General features: G+C 43.5%; 1 protein-coding gene across 3 annotated transcripts in view; it reads right to left on the bottom strand.

The window, feature by feature from the left end:
- Positions 1–15,455, bottom strand: part of LOC140408883 (ubiquitin-protein ligase E3A-like) — a 63,852-nt gene extending 48,397 nt beyond the window's left edge. For 2 of the 3 annotated variants that reach the window (XM_072496720.1, XM_072496721.1), the window contains exons 1-3: positions 15,303–15,455; positions 12,626–12,945; positions 9,717–10,936 (exon numbers count right to left, since the gene is read on the bottom strand). In XM_072496720.1, coding sequence (XP_072352821.1) covers positions 9,717–10,936; positions 12,626–12,945; positions 15,303–15,424 — 1,662 coding nt within the window. In that variant the 5' untranslated portion in view covers positions 15,425–15,455. The remainder of the gene's footprint in view (positions 1–9,716; positions 10,937–12,625; positions 12,946–15,302) is intronic. The other variant, XM_072496722.1, reaches the window with a different exon arrangement.
- Between the last annotated feature and the right edge of the window lie 1,983 nt (positions 15,456–17,438).

The following is a 17,438-nucleotide window of genomic DNA, read 5'->3' as shown; positions in this document are numbered from 1 at the left end:
GGGGGGGGGGGGGAGAAGAGAGAGAGAGAGAGAGAGAGAGAGAGAGAAGAGGTCAATCGGGTGGTGATACGGGGTTGGGACGGGTGGGGTGGGGGGAGAGGAGATGAGGTGACAGATGAAGCCACATCCTATGAGAAGCGGGCATAGATGAGGGCCTCCTGGCACGTTCAACCCTCGCAGCTGCCACCTGTCCTCCATTCTTTGGCACAGCAGGCCACCACAAAGCGATGAACTTCCAGGGGGTGTACTGCAGCACACCACCAGGGCAGTCAAGGCATTGGAACCGCATTTTAATGACAGCCCAGTTAGCCACATGAGCCTCTTTACATCGGGTCTCCGCTTCGGACTCCGGCCTCCATTCTGGTGCCAATTTCTAGGATCTAAGCGAGTACCTCGTATCCCCCAAAAGCCAACCGATCATCCAGGGGTGTCCCTCGAAGACGCCAGGGATTTCCAACTGCTCCACGATGTAGCTGCCATGCACATTCCTTGGAAAGTGTTCACACATGTGCATTGTCATGAGATGGTGGAGGATCTCATGGGGCAGCACGGTAGCATAGTGGTTAGCACAGTTGCTTCACAGCTCCATGGTCCCAGGTTTTGATTCCCGGCTTGGTCCCTGTCTGTGCAGAGTCTGCACGTTCTCCCAGTGTCTGCGTGGGTTTCTTTTGGGTACTCCGGTTTCCTCCCACAGTTCAAAGATGTGCAGGTTAGGTGGATTGGCCGTGCTAAATTGCCCTGAGTGTCCAAAAAGGTTAAGTGGGGGTTACTGGGTTACGGGGATAGGGTAGAGGCATGGGCTTGAGTAGGGTGCTCTTTGTAAGGGCCGGTGCAGACTCGATGGGCCGAATGGCCTCCTTCTGCACTGTAAATTCTATGATCCTGCTGCCTGCGCATCTTGATGGGCCTGGTCCAGGTCAAATTTATATAGTCAGCTGTCCAAGTAAACAGGGCACCTGTAACTTCATCATAAAAAGGTTGGATTAATGCAATTTTGTTTTGATTAAGGGGATTCCCTGGAGAGTTAGTTTTCAGCCATTGCTGAGTGGAGCTAAGGCTTCAGGCTTTTTGAGAAAGCATTTTCAGTTCAGTTCCGATTTAATGAAGCTGTAGCCAGAGGTCAAACGTTTTTTCTCTCTACAGTTAAGTTAAAAAAGATTAAAAGTCTTTAAAACAGTGCAGATTTGTCAGAGGACAAGGGGGAGCTGAAACAAGCCAGTTGAAACAGTTTTCGAAGACATAAAGCCAGAGTTTCTGCATGGGTATGACCAAAGTTAGATCGTTTCTGTAAAGCAGTGTCAAGCGATCTCTTGCTCAATGAATAACTCTGCAAAGCAAGTATTCACCTGTGCCACTGGTATTTAAGGCAGCATGGTGGCACAGTGGTTAGCACTGTTGCTTCACAGCGCCAGGGTCCCAGGTTCGATTTACGGCTTGGGTCACTGTCTGTGCGGAGTCAGCATGTTCTCGGTGTCTGCGCGGGTTTCCTCCGGGTGCTGTAGTTTCCTCCCACAAGCTCCGAAAGACGTGCTGTTAGGATTCCTCTTTGTCATTTATTTATGTTAACTTGTGGGCTAATGTTTGGGGGTTTGGTGGGAGGATGGGATCGTTGTTATTGATATGGGGATTGACATTACATTCGTTACTGATTATTGTTGGGTGTAAATTTGGGAGAAAATGTGAAAAAGGAGAATTAAAAAATATTTTTTAAAAAGACGTGCTGTTAGGTGAATTGGACATTCTGAATTCTCCCTCCGTGTACCCGAACAGGCACCGGAATGTGGTGATGAGGGCTTTTCACAGTAACTTCATTGCAGTGTTAATGTACATAGATACATAGAAGATAGGAGCAGGAGGCCGCCTTTTGGCCCTTCGAGCCTGCTTCATCAGATCATGGCTGATCATCCAACTCAATAGCCTAATCCTGCTTTCTCCACATAGTCTTTGATCCCATTCTCCCCAAGTGCTATATCCAGTCGCCTCTTGAATATATTCAACGTTTTTGCATCAACTACTTCCTGTGGTAATGAATTCCACAGGCTTACCACCCTTTGGGTGAAGAAATGTCTCCTTATCTCTGTTCGAAATGGTTTACCCTGAATCCTCAGGCTGTGACCCCTGGTTCTGGACACACCCATCATTGGTAACATTTTCCCTGCATCTACCCTGTCTAGTCCTATTAGAATTTTATAAGTCTCTATGAGGTCCCCCCTCACTCTTCTGAACTCCAGCGAGAACAATCCAACCGAGTCAATCTCTCCTCATATGACAGTCCCACCATCCCTGGAATCAGTCTGGTAAACCTTCGCTGCACTCCCTCGAGAGCAAGAACATCCTTCCTCAGAGAAACTGCACACAATACTCCAAGTGTGGCCTCACCAAGGCCCTGTACAATTGTCGTAACACATCCCTGCTTCTATACTCGAAACATCTCGCAATGAAGGCCAACATATCATTAGCCTTCTTTACCACCTGCTGCACCTGCATGCTGACCTTCAGCGAATGGTGCACAAGGATACCCAGGTCCTGCTGCACACTCCCCTCTCCCAATTTACAACCATTCAGGTAGTAATCTGCCTTCCTGTTTTTGCTTCCAAAATGAATAACCTCACACTTATCCAAATTATATTGCATCTGCCATTGGTTTGCCCACTTGCCCAACCTGTCCAGATCTTGCTGTAGGATCTCTTCATCCTTGTCACAATTCACCCTCCCACCTAATTTGGTATCATCTGCAAACTTTGAGATGTTACATTTTGTTCCCTCATCCAAATCATTAATATATATTGCGAATAGCTGGGGTCCCAGCACTGATCCCTGTGGTACCCCACTGGTTACTGCCTGCCAATTTGAAAAGGGCCTCAATACATTTCCCCCAATCCCATGCGCAATAAATTTGCACAATAATCTCTTATGCAGGACTTTGTCAAACGCCTTCTGAAAGTCCAAATATACCACATCGACTGGCTCCTTGTTGACTGTACTAGTTACCTCTTCAAGGAATTCCAACAGATTTGTCAAGCATGATTTCCCCTTCATAAATCCATCCTGACTCTGACTGATCCTGCCACTGCTTTCTAAATGTTCTGCTGTAAAGTCCTTGATAATGGATTCAACCATTTTCCCCACTACCTATGTTAGGCCTACTAGTTTATAATTCCCTGTTTTCTCTCTACCTCCCTTTTTGAATATCGGAGTGACGTGAGCTATCCTCCAATCTGCAGGGACAGTTCCAGAGTCTATAGAATTCGTAAGATGACCACCAATGCATCCACTATTTTCAGAGCCACCTCCTTAAGCACTCTGGGTTGCAGATTCTCAGGCCCTGGGGATTTAGCCGCCTTCAACCCCATCAGTTTTCCCAGCACCATTTCTCTACTAATGTTGATCTCCCTCAGTTCTTCCCTCTCACTAAACCTTTCATTCTCCAACATTTCTGGGATCTGATTTGTGTTCTCATTTGTGAAGACAGAACCAAAGTATGTATTCAATTGTTTAGCCATTTCTTTGTCCCTTATTATGCATTCCCCTCTTTGTCTGTAATGGGCCTATGTTTCTCTTTACCAATCTCTTTTTCTTCACATATCTATAGAAACTCTTAGTGTCAGTCTTTATGTTCTCTGCAAGCTTCCTTTCGTACTGTACTTTCGCCTTCTTAATCAATCCCTTTGTCCTTCTTTGTTGAATTCTGAACTGCTCCCAATCGTCAGACCTATTATTTTTCTTGGCCAATCTGTATGCTTCCTCCTTGTATCGGATACTAATTCTAATTTCCTTTGTAAGCCATGGATTGGCCCTCTTACTCTCTTTGCTTTTGTGCCAGACAAGAATTACCAGTTGCTGTAGTTCCTCCATGCGTTCCTTGAATGTTTGCCATTGTCTATCCACTGTCATCCCTTTAAGTAACTCTCCCCAATCTATCAAGGCCAACTCACGCCTCATATCCTCATAGTTCCCTTTATTAAGATTCAGCACCTGAGTCTCCGAATCAACTACTTCACTCGCCATCTTGATAAAAAATTCTATCATGTTATGCTCCCTCATCCCCAAGGGGTCTCGTACAGCCAGATTGGCAACGATTCCCTTCTCATTACACAGTACCCAGTCTAAGATGGCCTGCTCTCTAGTTGGTTCCTCCACATATTGGTCAAGAAAACTGTCCCGTATACACTCCAGGAATTCCTCTTCCACGGCATTGTGGCTAATTTGATTTGCCCAATCTATGTGAAGATTAAAATCACCCATGATCACCGATGATCCCTTATAACATGCATCTCTAATTTTGTGTTTAATGCCATTCCCAACCTTACCAGTGCAGTTTGGGGGTCTATATATGACACCCACTAATGTTTTTTGTTTATTGGTATTTCTCAACTCTCCCCATACATATTCCACAGATTGTTAGAGCTAATATCCTTTCTCACAATTGTGTTAATTTCCTCTTTAACCAGCAGTGCCACGCCACCACCTTTTCTTTAATGCCTGTCCTTCCTAATTACTGAGAACCCTGGGACATTCAGTTCCCATCCCTGCAGCCATGTCTCCGTAATCCCAATTATATCACCCATTTATATCTATCTGTGCGATTAATTCATCCACTTCATTGCAAATGCTCTGAGTATTAAGGCACAGAGCCTTTAAGTTTGTCTTTTTCACAATGCTGGTCTTGCTCCCAATATTTTTCTCGACTGCCCTGTTTGAATTTTGTCCTGGTTTCTCCACCTATCACTTTTCTTATTCACTTTTCTACCTTTTGCTTTTGTCCTTGCTCGCTCTTTCTCTGACTCCTTGCGTAGGTTCCCACCCCCCTGGCATATTAGTTGAAACCCTCCCCAACCGCTCTAGCAAATAGCCCCCCTAGAACATCAGTTTCGGTCCTGCCCAGGTGTAACCCATCCAGTTTGTACAGGTCCCACCTCCCCCAGAACCGGTCCCAATGCCCCAGGAATCTGAAACCCTCTCCTTGACACCATCTCTTCAGCCACGTATTCATCCTATATATCCTGTCATTTCTACTCTGACTAGCACGTGGCACCGGTAGTAATCCTGAGATCACTCACTACCTTTGAGGTTCGATTTCTTAACTTCCTTCCTAGCTCCCTGCTTTTAGGCCCTCATCACTTTTTTTTAATCTATGTTGTTTGTACCGATGTGTATCACGACCACTGGCTGTTCACCCTCCACCTCCAGAATGTCCTGTACCCACTCCGAGACATCCTTGACTCTAGCACCAGTGAGGCAACATACCATCCTGGAGTTTTGTTTGCGGCCACAGAAGCACCTGTCTATTCCCCTTACAATTGAATCCCCTATAACTATTGCACTGTCACACTTATTACTCCTCCCCTCTGCAGCAGAGCCAACCGTGGTGCCACGAGTTTGGCTAGAATAGAATCATAGAAGTTTACAGCATGGAAACAGGCCCTTCGGCCCAACCAGTCCATGCCGCCCAGCTTTTACCATTAAGCTAGTCCCAGTTGCCCGCACTTGGCCCATAACCCTCTATACCCATCTTACCCATGTAACTATCTAAATGCTTTTTAAAAGACACAATTGTACCCGCCTCTACTACTACCTCTGGCAGCACATTCCAGACACTCACTACCCTCTGAGTGAAGAAATTGCCCCTCTGGGCCCTTCTGAATCTCTCCCCTCTCACCTTAAACCTATGCCCTCTAGTTTTAGACTCCCCTACCTTTGGGAAAAGATGTTGACTATCTACCTTATCTATGCCCCTCATTATTTTATAGACCTCTATAAGATCACCCCTAAGCCTCCTACGCTCCAGGGAAAAAAGTCCCAGTCTATCCAGCCTCTCCTTATAACTTGAACCATCAAGTCCCGGTAACATCCTAGTAAATCTTTTCTGCACTCTTTCTAGTTTAATAATATCCTTTCTATAATAGGGTGACCAGAACTGCACACAGTATTCCAAGGGTGGCCGTACCAATGTCTTGTACAACTTCAACAAGACGTCCCAACTCCTGTATTCAATGTTCTGACCAATGAAACCAAGCATGCCGAATGCCTTCTTCACCACCCTGTCCACCTGCGACTCCACCTTCAAGGAGCTATGAACCTGTACTCCTAGATCTCTTTGTTCTATAACTCTCCCCAACGCCATACCATTAACTGAGTAGGTCCTGGCCTGATTCAATCTGCCAAAATGCATCACCTCACATTTATCTAAATTAAACTCCATCTGCCATTCGTCGGCCCACTGGCCTAATTGATCAAGATCCCGTTGCAATCCTAGATAACCTTCTTCACTATCCACTGTGCCACCAATCTTGGTGTCATCTGCAAACTTACTAACCATGCCTCCTAAATTCTCATCCAAATCATTAATATAAATCACAAATAACAGTGGACCCAGCACCGATCCCTGAGGCACACCACTGCTCACAGGCCTCCAGTTTGAAAAACAACCCTCTACAACCACCCTCTGTCTTCTGTCGTCCAGCCAATTTTGAATCCAATTGGCAACCTCACCCTGGATCCCGTGAGCTTTAACCTTCTGCAACAACCTACCATGCTGTACTTGTCAAAGGCTTTGCTAAAGTCCATGTAGACAACGTCTACTGCACTGCCCTCATCTACCTTCTTGGTCACCCCCTCAAAAAGACTCAATCAAATCTGTTGCTGTTTTCCCTCGAGAGGCCATTCCCCTCAACAGTATCCAAAATGGTATACCTGTTCTGCAGGGGAATGGCCACAGGAGATTCCTGCACTACCTGCCTCGCTCTCTTGCTCTGACTGGTGGTCACCCATTTCCTTCCTGCCTGCAGAGTCTGAGCCTGCGGTGTGACCACCTCTCTATACCTGCTATCCACGATACTCTCTGACTCGCGGATGCTCCACAATGTCTCCAGCCGCCACTTCAGCTCTGAAACTCGAGCTTCCAGGAGCTGTAACTGGAGACCCTTCCTGCACACATGCTGACCCTGGGGACTAGAACTGTCCACAGCCTGCCACATGGAGCAAGAGGAGCAGAACACGCCTTGGAGCTGTCCTGCCATGATTTATTCCTTAAAATTAAACCTTTGAAGTTAAACTTTAAAAAGATGTTTTTGTGTCAGATTAAATCCAATGTAAGCCTACTTATGACAATAAAGATTATTATTAAGGTGGATTGAGAGCTGAGATGCTTTTTTTTCTTGTTGCTTGAGTGTGAAGAAGAAGCAATTAATTGTAATGTATTCACAGCATTAAGTAGTATTGTTTAAGGGGTAATCTTTAGTAAGCTATTTTCTGGCATGACTTTAAAGATTTTAATACTGTGTTCGTAATAAAGTTTGTTTTAATATACCATATTCCTAATTCTTCGTGCAATAGTCATAAATGTTTACTGCATGGACACAGACCCTCCAGCCCAGCTTGTCCATGCCGCCCAGTTTCTATCACTAATCTAGTTCCACTTGCCTTCATTTGAACCATATGCCTCTGTACCCACCCTGCCCATGTAACTGTCTAACTGCTTTTTCCAAGGACAAAATCGTACCCGCCTCTAGCACTGCCTCTGACAGCCCATTCCAGATGCTTACCACCCTCTTGTGTGAAGAAATTCCCCTCTGGTCTCTTTTGTATCTCTCTCCTCTCACTTTAAACCCACGCCCTCTAGTTCTAGACTCCTCTACCTTTGGGAAAAGATGTCGACTAACTACGATATCTATGCTCCTCATTATTTTATAGACCTCTATAAGTTCACCCCGAAGCCTCCTACGTTCAAGAGAAAAAAAGTTCCAGCCTATCCAGCCTCTCCTCATAACTCAGACCATCAAGTCCTGGTAGCATCTTCGCAAATCTCTTCTGCACTCTTTCTAGTTTAACAATATCTTTCCTATAATAGGGTGACCATAACTGAACACAATAGTCCACGTGTGGTCTTACCAATGTCTTGTACAACTTCAACAAGAATTCCCAACTCCCTTATTCAATATTCTGACCAATAAAACCTCGCATGCTGAATGCCTTCTTCACTACCCTGTCTACCTGCGACTCCATCTTCAAGGAGCTATGAACCTGTACCCCTAGATCTCTTTATTCTGTAACTTTCCCCAACTCCCTGCCATTAACTGAATAAATAGGTCCTGCCCTGATTTGATCTACCAAAATGCATCATCTCACATTTATCCAAATTAAACTCCATCTGCCATTCATCGGCTCACTGGCCCAAGATCCTGTTGCAATCGATCAAATTCGTGAGACATGACTTTCCCCTTACAAAGCCATCAAGCGAAGTATCCTTTCCGCACAGTCTCAACGTAAAATATTGCAGTTTCTATCCAGTATCCTAGCCACTGTCGGGGTCTGGTCTAGGATCACAATAATCTAGATTGAAGGATTTGCTTCCTTGCCTCCCTTCTCTGTGACTGCTCTGCTTCAAGATCTTGTAACTCAAAAGTGTGATGTAGCTTGCTGGACAAATTGTCATTTTAAATAATTGTTAGCAAATTTCTTGCAGTCAGTAATGCCACACTTCAGGGACAGCTTGAATGTCTTTCAAGTGTTTTCTTTGTCCTCCCTGGAACACTGGCCATTTGTGAGTAGAGGGCCTGGCGAGGGAGATGCTTTTCGACCATCCAGACAATGTCCAGTCCATCATAGTTTATTTTGCCTGTGTGCTTGTGGGGCTGGCTTCAAAGGAGGACACCAGGACTTGTTCGATGCTCCACCCATTTAAACTGTCAAAATTTAGTCCTGAGTCCCTTCAGTCATTTTACTTTGCTTACATTAATTACCATCATTTCCTTACTCTTATTATCCCTTATGTTGCCCTCTATTTCTTTAATATAACTTCTACCGTGAAGACAGGTACAAAGACTTGTTTGACGTTTCTGTCATTTCCTCAATCACATATCACTGCTTTTGAGGAACCAATATTTACTTTAGCTACTCTCTTCCTTATGATACACTTGTAAATGCTCCAACAATTTAAAAAAAATACTCTGGCTAGTTTACACTCAAATTCCATTTATCATCAACTTTTTGGTGGGTGGCACTTTGCTGGTTTCTAAAACACTCCCAATCATGAAATCTTATTATTTGAAACACTATCAGCTTCTTCTTTTAATCTAATAACACCCTTAATTTCCTGAGTAAAGTATGGATGGATCATTCTTGCTGAGTTTCTGTCTCTCAATGGAATGTACTTTTTCTGAACATTTTGAATTGATTTCTTCAAATGTTTCCCACTGTTTATTCACCACAACACATTTTAGTGGATTTACCCAAACAACCTTAACCCTCATATCTAATTGGCATTGACTTTAAGTTTAAAATCTAATTTGTGATTAGAGTATGACTGCGATGGAAAATTAACTTTTCTCAATCACCAATCAACACTATAATTGACAAGGGGAGGACTACAAAAAAACTATGAATCAAGACCTCCGCATTTGTCCCATCATACGCCACAGTCAGGCAAAGGTCATCATACACATCTACACAGTACAAACTCTTTACGCGCTTGCGGAAAGGTAACAACAGTGCTGCACATTACTGAGCAAATGAAGAGACTATCACTTAGTTTCAACATCGATGACATTGCCCCAAAGAATAACAATGAAACACAAATCCCAATGAAGAACCGTTTTAAGTTTCACACCGGTTGAGCATGCCAGGTTAAATCTATTTGCAGTTGCACTTAAAACAATAATTCTCAGAAATGCTTACAATACAGAATATTCTTCAAACAGAAAATTATTGTTACGTACCCGCACAAGAGCATCATCAATGATATGATCACGTCTTACTTTCAGTCGGAGATAAGGCTGAACTTGCTGTCCTTGTACCAAGTTGTACAGCACAGTTATACGCCTTTCACTGAACATGCGAATTCTGTTGTCATAATAGAGGCCTTGACTTTTAGTATAGGGGGTAAGAAGGAATGGACAGGTCAAGAAAGAAAACTTCTTCTCACTGTCTACTTTAAAAAATATGTAGTCTTTATCCATTGCAAGAACATTGTTTAATGACTCGTTAACAAATTCCTCATAATGTACCACTGGTCGACAGCAGTCAAGAGCCTTAAAATTAAGCTCTTTTTCCAAGGGATCCACCCGGGGACCCTTCTTGTAACGAGTGTCCTCGATCAAAAGATTCTGATGCAAACTTCCCTCGCTGGTTTCTTGTGACGATTCGTCATCGTCATTCTCTATGGTCAACATGCCACCCAGCAAATTTGCAAAGTATACCAATTTTAGACATTTGGCTGCTGCAACTACTACGTCATCTTCATTTACCAGATTTCGACAACTATAATCATTGCTTATAACTTTGTACGTGATCAGCTGCTGAAAAACCTCAACCATTCTACGGATATCAGTGGAGCTGTACGTTGACCACAGATGGATCAATTTGGCTTGTGCTGACAAAGGAAGCTTGCACATTGCTTTACAGAACATTTGTAAGGCTCCTTCCAGATACTCAGGACTATGTAGATTGTGATTTTCCATGACAATTATGAACAGGTTCAGGTAGTTTGAATCTCTGGTGTATGCATTGTGATAACTTAATTCACATTCGACATCTGGCGATAGATACATCAAAGCATTAATCAGTGCAGTTTCTATCCGGTTATGTACCAGAAGTTTTTTGTAGACCCTCCGAACGGATTTGACATCAACAGTCAATTCTTCAAGCTTAAACGATTGCCCAAGACAATCCCAGGGCTTCTGTTGAGAACAGCAAGCTGCTGAATGATCACATCCAGCTACTGCGTGCATTTCGGCACCTTTTTCCAAATTATCCGGAGTATTTTCTGGTAAGGAGCTCACACAATTTCTCTTCATTTCAGGTTTCCTAAAGCTCTTAACTAGTGTTTCGGCACTGGAGAATATCCGACCAATAACATGCACCAGTGGTGAGACGTCTCCTGTTTCATTGCATACACTGAGAATTTCGTCCACTTTTTCTTCAGTAAGGTAGGTTATGTCTAGCAATAGAAATAAATCAGTTGTTCAGACAATAAAGGAACATGGTTGAAACATTTCTTTTCATCTCCACCAAGATAAATAACTACATTAAACAAATAAGCTCCTCTACCTTGTAACCAAACTTATTCAATTTCTGCACACATTCCACTATTACTAAAAGTGTTCAGACTAGGACGTCATCAGTAAAAGTTCCATTGACTATAAGAGGTAGGGGCAGAAGTAGGCCATTCGTCCCATCACGTCTGCTCTGCCATTCAATGAGATCATGGCTGATCATATAGTCCTCAACTCCACTTTCCCACCTTATCCATATAACCATTGATTCCCTTCTGTCCATCTCAGCCTTGACCATACTTAATGACCCAGCCTTTACAGCTCTCTGCGGAAAATAAATTCACTACCCTCCGAGAGAAGAAATGCCTCCTCATCTTGGTCTTAAATGGCAACCCCTCACTCTGAGGTCATGCCCTCTGGCCCTAGACTCTCCCACAAGAATGAAATGAAATGAAAATCGCTTATTGTCACAAGTAGGCTTCAAATGAAGTTACTGTGAAAAGCCCCTAGTCGCCACATTCCGGCGCCTGTTCGGGGAGGAAGCATCCTCTCAGTATCTACCTTGTCAAACCACTGAGAATCCTATATATGTCTCAATAAGGTCACTTCTCATTCTCCAATGACTATGGGCCCAATCTATTTAACATCTCATTAGAAAATCCCTCCATACCAGGGATCAACCTAGTAACCCTTCTCTGGACTGTCTCCAATGCCAGTATATCTTACCTTAGATAAGGGTACCAAAACTGTTCAGAACTGGTTAAACAATGGAGTTTAAAAAAATATTTAGCATCTCAGTTGACCAAGTTCTTGAAAACCCAAAACATTTGCAAATGAAAATTTGCAAATATGGCTTTGCCCTTGAAGATAATCTTGGTACTAGTGAAATGTAAAATTGATTAATATGTCTTCTACAATTTTTTTTAATTCCTTTTTTCTAATGCTAGGTAATCAAATCAAGATCACCAGGAAGATGTTAACTTCAAGTTGGGGGAGGGGGGCCACAAAAATAGGCACAAAAACAAAATTTGGTGGAACTACAAATACATGGAATGCTACACTAAGCAACCACCACCTGTACTCTAAATCTAAAGCTAGTAAACCATGCAACAAAAAAAAAAAAAAAAAAACACCATTACTCAAACCCAGGAAACACATGAGCAGCTGAAGTAACAAGTTCAGTTTGAAAGAAAAGGCACTTCAGGTGCAGGAACTTCCAAGTATACTTACTTCTAGAAATGTTCCACATGGTAGAATGTAAAAAAGAAACCAACTTGTTGGAGACATTTATTTCAAGGACTTAAGAGTTTAGAGCATCCACCATATAAACATTTCAACAGCGCTCAGGAACGGAGGAAAAAACGTTTGGATTCTTTAAGCAAATGTAAACTTTAAAACACATTTTCTGAAGACGGCTAAGAATACTGGCTAACCATTGCCTCATAATTGCAATACCACTGCTGTGGTCCTGTACATGGTTGATGTTGAGTTCTTCAGAGAGACAAAGAGCACATTTAAGACTCATCATGATCCAGTATTTGATCAACCCCGTAATGAATATCAATGCTCTAAAATAAGCAATATGTTATGTTCAGTTTTGCCAATTAATGTTTACCCTTCAAAAAAGGTCTTACTTTGAAAGTTGTCCTGGTGCTGTTTCTTACTACAGATCACATCAAAGTCACTCCCAACAGCCTTTCCGTTGTTCTGTTTGTACTTGTCAGATGAAACATTTTGGGAAAGCAAAGATCTTGGCTTTTTCATGGGCCAAGCCATGCATAGCTCTGCCCTGGTGCGATACAATTCCAGAGCTCTGGCTGCAGCTCGATTATTGTCCAGCTGCTTGAAACCTGGGCAGGAAGCACAGTTCTCGTTGACACATAACTCATTTCCACAGCCTTGTGTCAATTGACAGTAGTAACTTTCAATCAATTCCTTGGCAACTTCTCGCTTCCTACAAGAAATAAAGTGATGTAAGATGAGTATTAAAATTTCAACTTCACTGGAAATACATTGAGGTTTTAGAATTATTTGTCAGTTAACACTTTATGTAAGAGGGGTATACTTTGGCTTCAGCATGTGGACAACTGTTCACTGACTTAATCAATATTAGATTTCACACTGAGATCTGAGAGATAATCAGATTTCTATATTTTTTCTGCATTGATTCAATTAAGGTTTATTTCTGCTGTTACACACTAATTAAAAAGCAATGTTTACTTTGCAGGTGAGTCAAATGGGCCCCCGAGAATGTCAATGTTTGCAGGAGTCCCCCACATAGGGAAACATGAAAACAAGAGCTGCAAGAATTTACCTGAAAAAGTGATTGCAAAATATCAAACTTTAACCAGTCTCACGATCCTTTCTCTGGCAAATGTAATAATTACCCCATTTTGAACAGCACAACATAAAGGAAGGTAAATTGTTTTGTGCCACGTGGAACACAGTTTTGAGTGAGGTCCTGAATTAGCTATGGTTTTAAATAAAGACCAGATACTTTCACAGAGGAAGAGGGTAAAACGTCATTCCCAGTCATCTGCACACATCAGAGTTTCCAGTATTACAGCATCATTAAGGAGGGTCTAGAAAATTGTGTTTAGACCTAAAGAAAGGAACAGTAATGGCTTTTTTGAAATGAATTTTGCATTTGTGTACCTCTCAAGGTGACTTCCCATTGAAATTAGATTGCCCCATAAGTTCCATATTGTGCATTTTATACAATAGTTTCTTCATCTTTTCTCCATCACAAACAAATCTCCAAGAATTTACATAAAAGTTTTAAGACAAACACTCTAAAGCTTAACATTTTTCTGAAACTGGCTTGTTATAGTAACGGAAATGACATGGAAATAGGTTTTTCAGGCCAACCCCAGTCCATCTTTGGTGTTTCCCCTTCATACAAAGTAGTTCTAATCATATTTTTCATATCTCTTCAACTCTTTCCCTTCAATCAATTACATTTACAACTCAACCACTATTTGAAGAAAACCCTATTCCATAAATCATTTAAACGCCCATCATGTACTGTTGATTAAACTTCAGTGACGAGTACAACTGAAATCTCCTGCAAACCAGGTAAGCAACTCAAATTCATGAGGTACAAAAGATATAAAATGGAAGACGCACTGTTCTCCCACAAAACAACTTTGTACAATTTATTTCCTTAACTATTTCTTTGAATTGTGGGCTGGACATGTGTTTTGCTCACAAATCCACTTCAAATAAGCAGACTCGTATAACCAATACAAACCGTCCCGACACTTAATTTTGACACTTGGATATTTTGTGCTTTCATAGATTATCATAGAATTTACAGTGCAGGAGGCCGCCATTCGGCCCATTGAGTTTGCACCGGCTCTTGGAAAGAGCACCCTACCAAAGGTCAACACCTCTACCCTATTCCCATAACCCAGTAACCCCACCCAACACTAAGGGCAATTTTGGACACTAAGGGCAATATATCATGGCCAATCCACCTAACCTGCACATCTTTGGACTGTGGGAGGAAACCGGAGCAACCGGAGGAAACCCACACACACACGGGGAGGATGTGCAGACTCTGTACAGACAGTGACCCAAGCCGGAATCGAACCTGGGACCCTGAAGCTGTGAAACAATTGTGCTATCTACAATGCTACCGTGCTGTGCTGTTATCATTAGACGTTAAAGCAGATTAATTCAAGATTAAATCGTAAAATTGAGATGTATTCTCGTGCTGACTTTTGATATTTTGACTTGTTGAAATATCAGAACATAGCAATTAATTCAACTAAGGGGGCGGACTGTGTATCTTGGCCAATATTTACACCTCAGCTAACTTCACACAATCTAGTCATTTGTCTCACGGAAGTCCAAAGCAAGTCTTGAGATTGTGAAAACAGCTTTAGAAAATTCAAGCTTTCCATTACTTCTGGCCATTTGATCATTTAAGAGCGATCTTTCGGATGGTTTAGATAAGATCTGCTGTACATAAACACAAAGTTCCGAATATGTAGAAGGGGAAGACTGAACCAGTATCACTTTATCAATAATCTGACACGTTCCCCACATCTCGCCGTGTCGAGGAGTTAAAGGGAAGGAGCCCAGTCTTCCGGGTTTACTGAGCTTGCACAGTACAACAGAGGACATGGGAGTAACTAGGTTGTCAGCAGCCCGGAAAACCCGAGGTTAAAGGAAACCAGTCGCTAAAATGATGTCGGTCCCAAGGCCCAGCCCGCCCAGGCCGCGGCTGTTTCAGGAGGTGGGAAGCCCCGCCTGGGCCGGGCCGGGCAGGCTTCATTGCTGTCCTCAGCGAGAGACGGGCACACTCACCGCTTGAGACTCGCCGGGGAAGGGGCGAGCAGCGTGACCGGGGCGTTAGTGTCAGGGGAAGTCATACGAGGCAGGTGAGGGGAACGGCGGCGCGCGACAACAGCCACTTTCACCGTAAACATTCGACACCTTCAATTGCTCCGCCCCCTCCAGCAGCTTCCGGCCCAGGCCGCGCGGCCCCGCCCCGTACCCTCCAGAAGCTTCCGGCCCCAGCCCGGCCCCGCCCCCTCCAGCAGCTCACGGCCCCGCCCCCTCCAGCAGCTGGTGCAGTAGAGATGCTTGACTATCACCATCTGGATCGAAACGATGCCTTGCCTCAGTTCATAGAACCCAATACAGCACAGAGGGGTATTCAGTCCATCTTGTCCGTCCGTGTTGGCTCTCCTGAGGAACATTTCACATGCTGCCACTCCTCAGCCCTCTCCCTACAACTCTGCACATTTCTTTCTTTCCAAACATTTACAGCACAAAAGGAGACCACTCTGACCATCTTGTCCATGCCTGAAGAAAAATGAGCTACCCTGTCTAATCCCGTTTTCCAGCACTTGGTCCGTAATCTTGGAGGTTATGGAACTTCAGATGCATACCTAGACACCTTTTAAATGAGTTTGGGGGTCTCTGCCTCTACTAATTAATAATAATCTTTATTGTCACAAGTAGGCTTACATTAACACTGCAATGAAGTTACTGTGAAAAGCTCCTAGTCGCCACATTCCGGCACCTGTTCGGGTACACAGAGGGAGAATTCAGAATGTCCAATTCAACAGCACGTCTTACAGGACTTGTGGGAGGAAACCGGAGCACTTGGAGGAAACCCACGCAGAGACGGGGAGAATGTGCAGACTCCGCACAGACAGTGACCAAGTGGGAATTGAACCTGGGACCCTGCCGCTGTGAAGCAACAGTGCTAACCACTGCTCCTACTACCCTTTTAGGCAGTGAGTTCTGGATGCCCACAACCCTCTCTCTGGATGAACACATTTTTCTTATCTCCCCTATAATCCTACCACTAACTTTACATCTCTGCCTCCTATAATCGCTGACCTCATCTTCTCATCCACTCTATCCAGACCCCTCACAATCTTGTACACATTCAAATCCCCATCAATCTCCACTCTTTCAAGGGAAGCAACTCCTGTCTATCTAATCTTTCCATATAACTGTAACTTTCTAGTCTTAACAATATCCTTGTAAATCTCCTCTGTCCCCTCTCTGGTGCCATTACACCCTTTCCTAATAAGATTACCAGAACTGCATGCAGTAGTCCAGCTGTGGTCTAACTACCGTTCTGTATAGCTCCAGCACTCCTTGCTCTTAGATTCAATGCCTCGGTTCATAAAATGTTCCATAATATTTTTAATCACCTTATCAACCTGTCCTCCTTCATGGTTTTTTGAATAATCAATTGCCTCATTTCCTTTACATTTCTCAGTATCTTATATGCTGCTGAAACTGCTGTGCATGCCTTTGTTACCTCCAGACTTAACTACTCCAACATATTCTGGTTGGCTTCCCATCTTCCCCTGTGCTTACAAAGTTATACTGGTACTCTGTCTGGTTACACTTTAATTTAAAAATTATCATCCTAGTTTTCAAAACCTTCCAGACCGTCATCCCTTCTTTTCTCTGTAATCTGAAAAGTGACTTAGTTTGGTAGGAAGAACAAGAAGACGCAATATTTAATGAAAGGTACAATTCTATCGCGGCTGCAGCAGACAGTTCTTGAAGTATATGTGCACAAATCATTGAAGGGCGGCGGGCAGGTGGAGAAAATGTAAATAATAAAGCGTATGGGATCCTGGGCTTTATAAATAGGGACATACTACTACTTTGAGACGGCGGACGAGGCGTGGACTTTTATTGTGGAAGAAAAACTGGAATAAGCGGGTTACTAAAAAAGAACGTTTGAAACAAAGTGGTGGGGCGAGTATGGGGGGCGAAGAGGGGGGAAAAAGGGGGGGAAAGATGAGTCTTATGTTATTAATCCTGCGATGCGGTAACTTTTCTCTCTTCCACAGGTGGTGGTGGAGGGAGGAAGGGAGGTGGAGGAGATGGGGCGTTGGCCATGGGGGGCGGGGCCAAAAGGGAAGCGCGGGCTTTGTTCCCGCGCTATGATAATCATGGCGGGGATAGGGA

Source organism: Scyliorhinus torazame, chromosome 3 (assembly GCF_047496885.1).
Source record: "Scyliorhinus torazame isolate Kashiwa2021f chromosome 3, sScyTor2.1, whole genome shotgun sequence".
Lineage (NCBI taxonomy): Eukaryota > Metazoa > Chordata > Chondrichthyes > Carcharhiniformes > Scyliorhinidae > Scyliorhinus > Scyliorhinus torazame.
The sequence above is the reverse complement of the archived record's forward strand: the minus strand, read 5'-3'. Positions and strand labels throughout refer to the sequence as shown.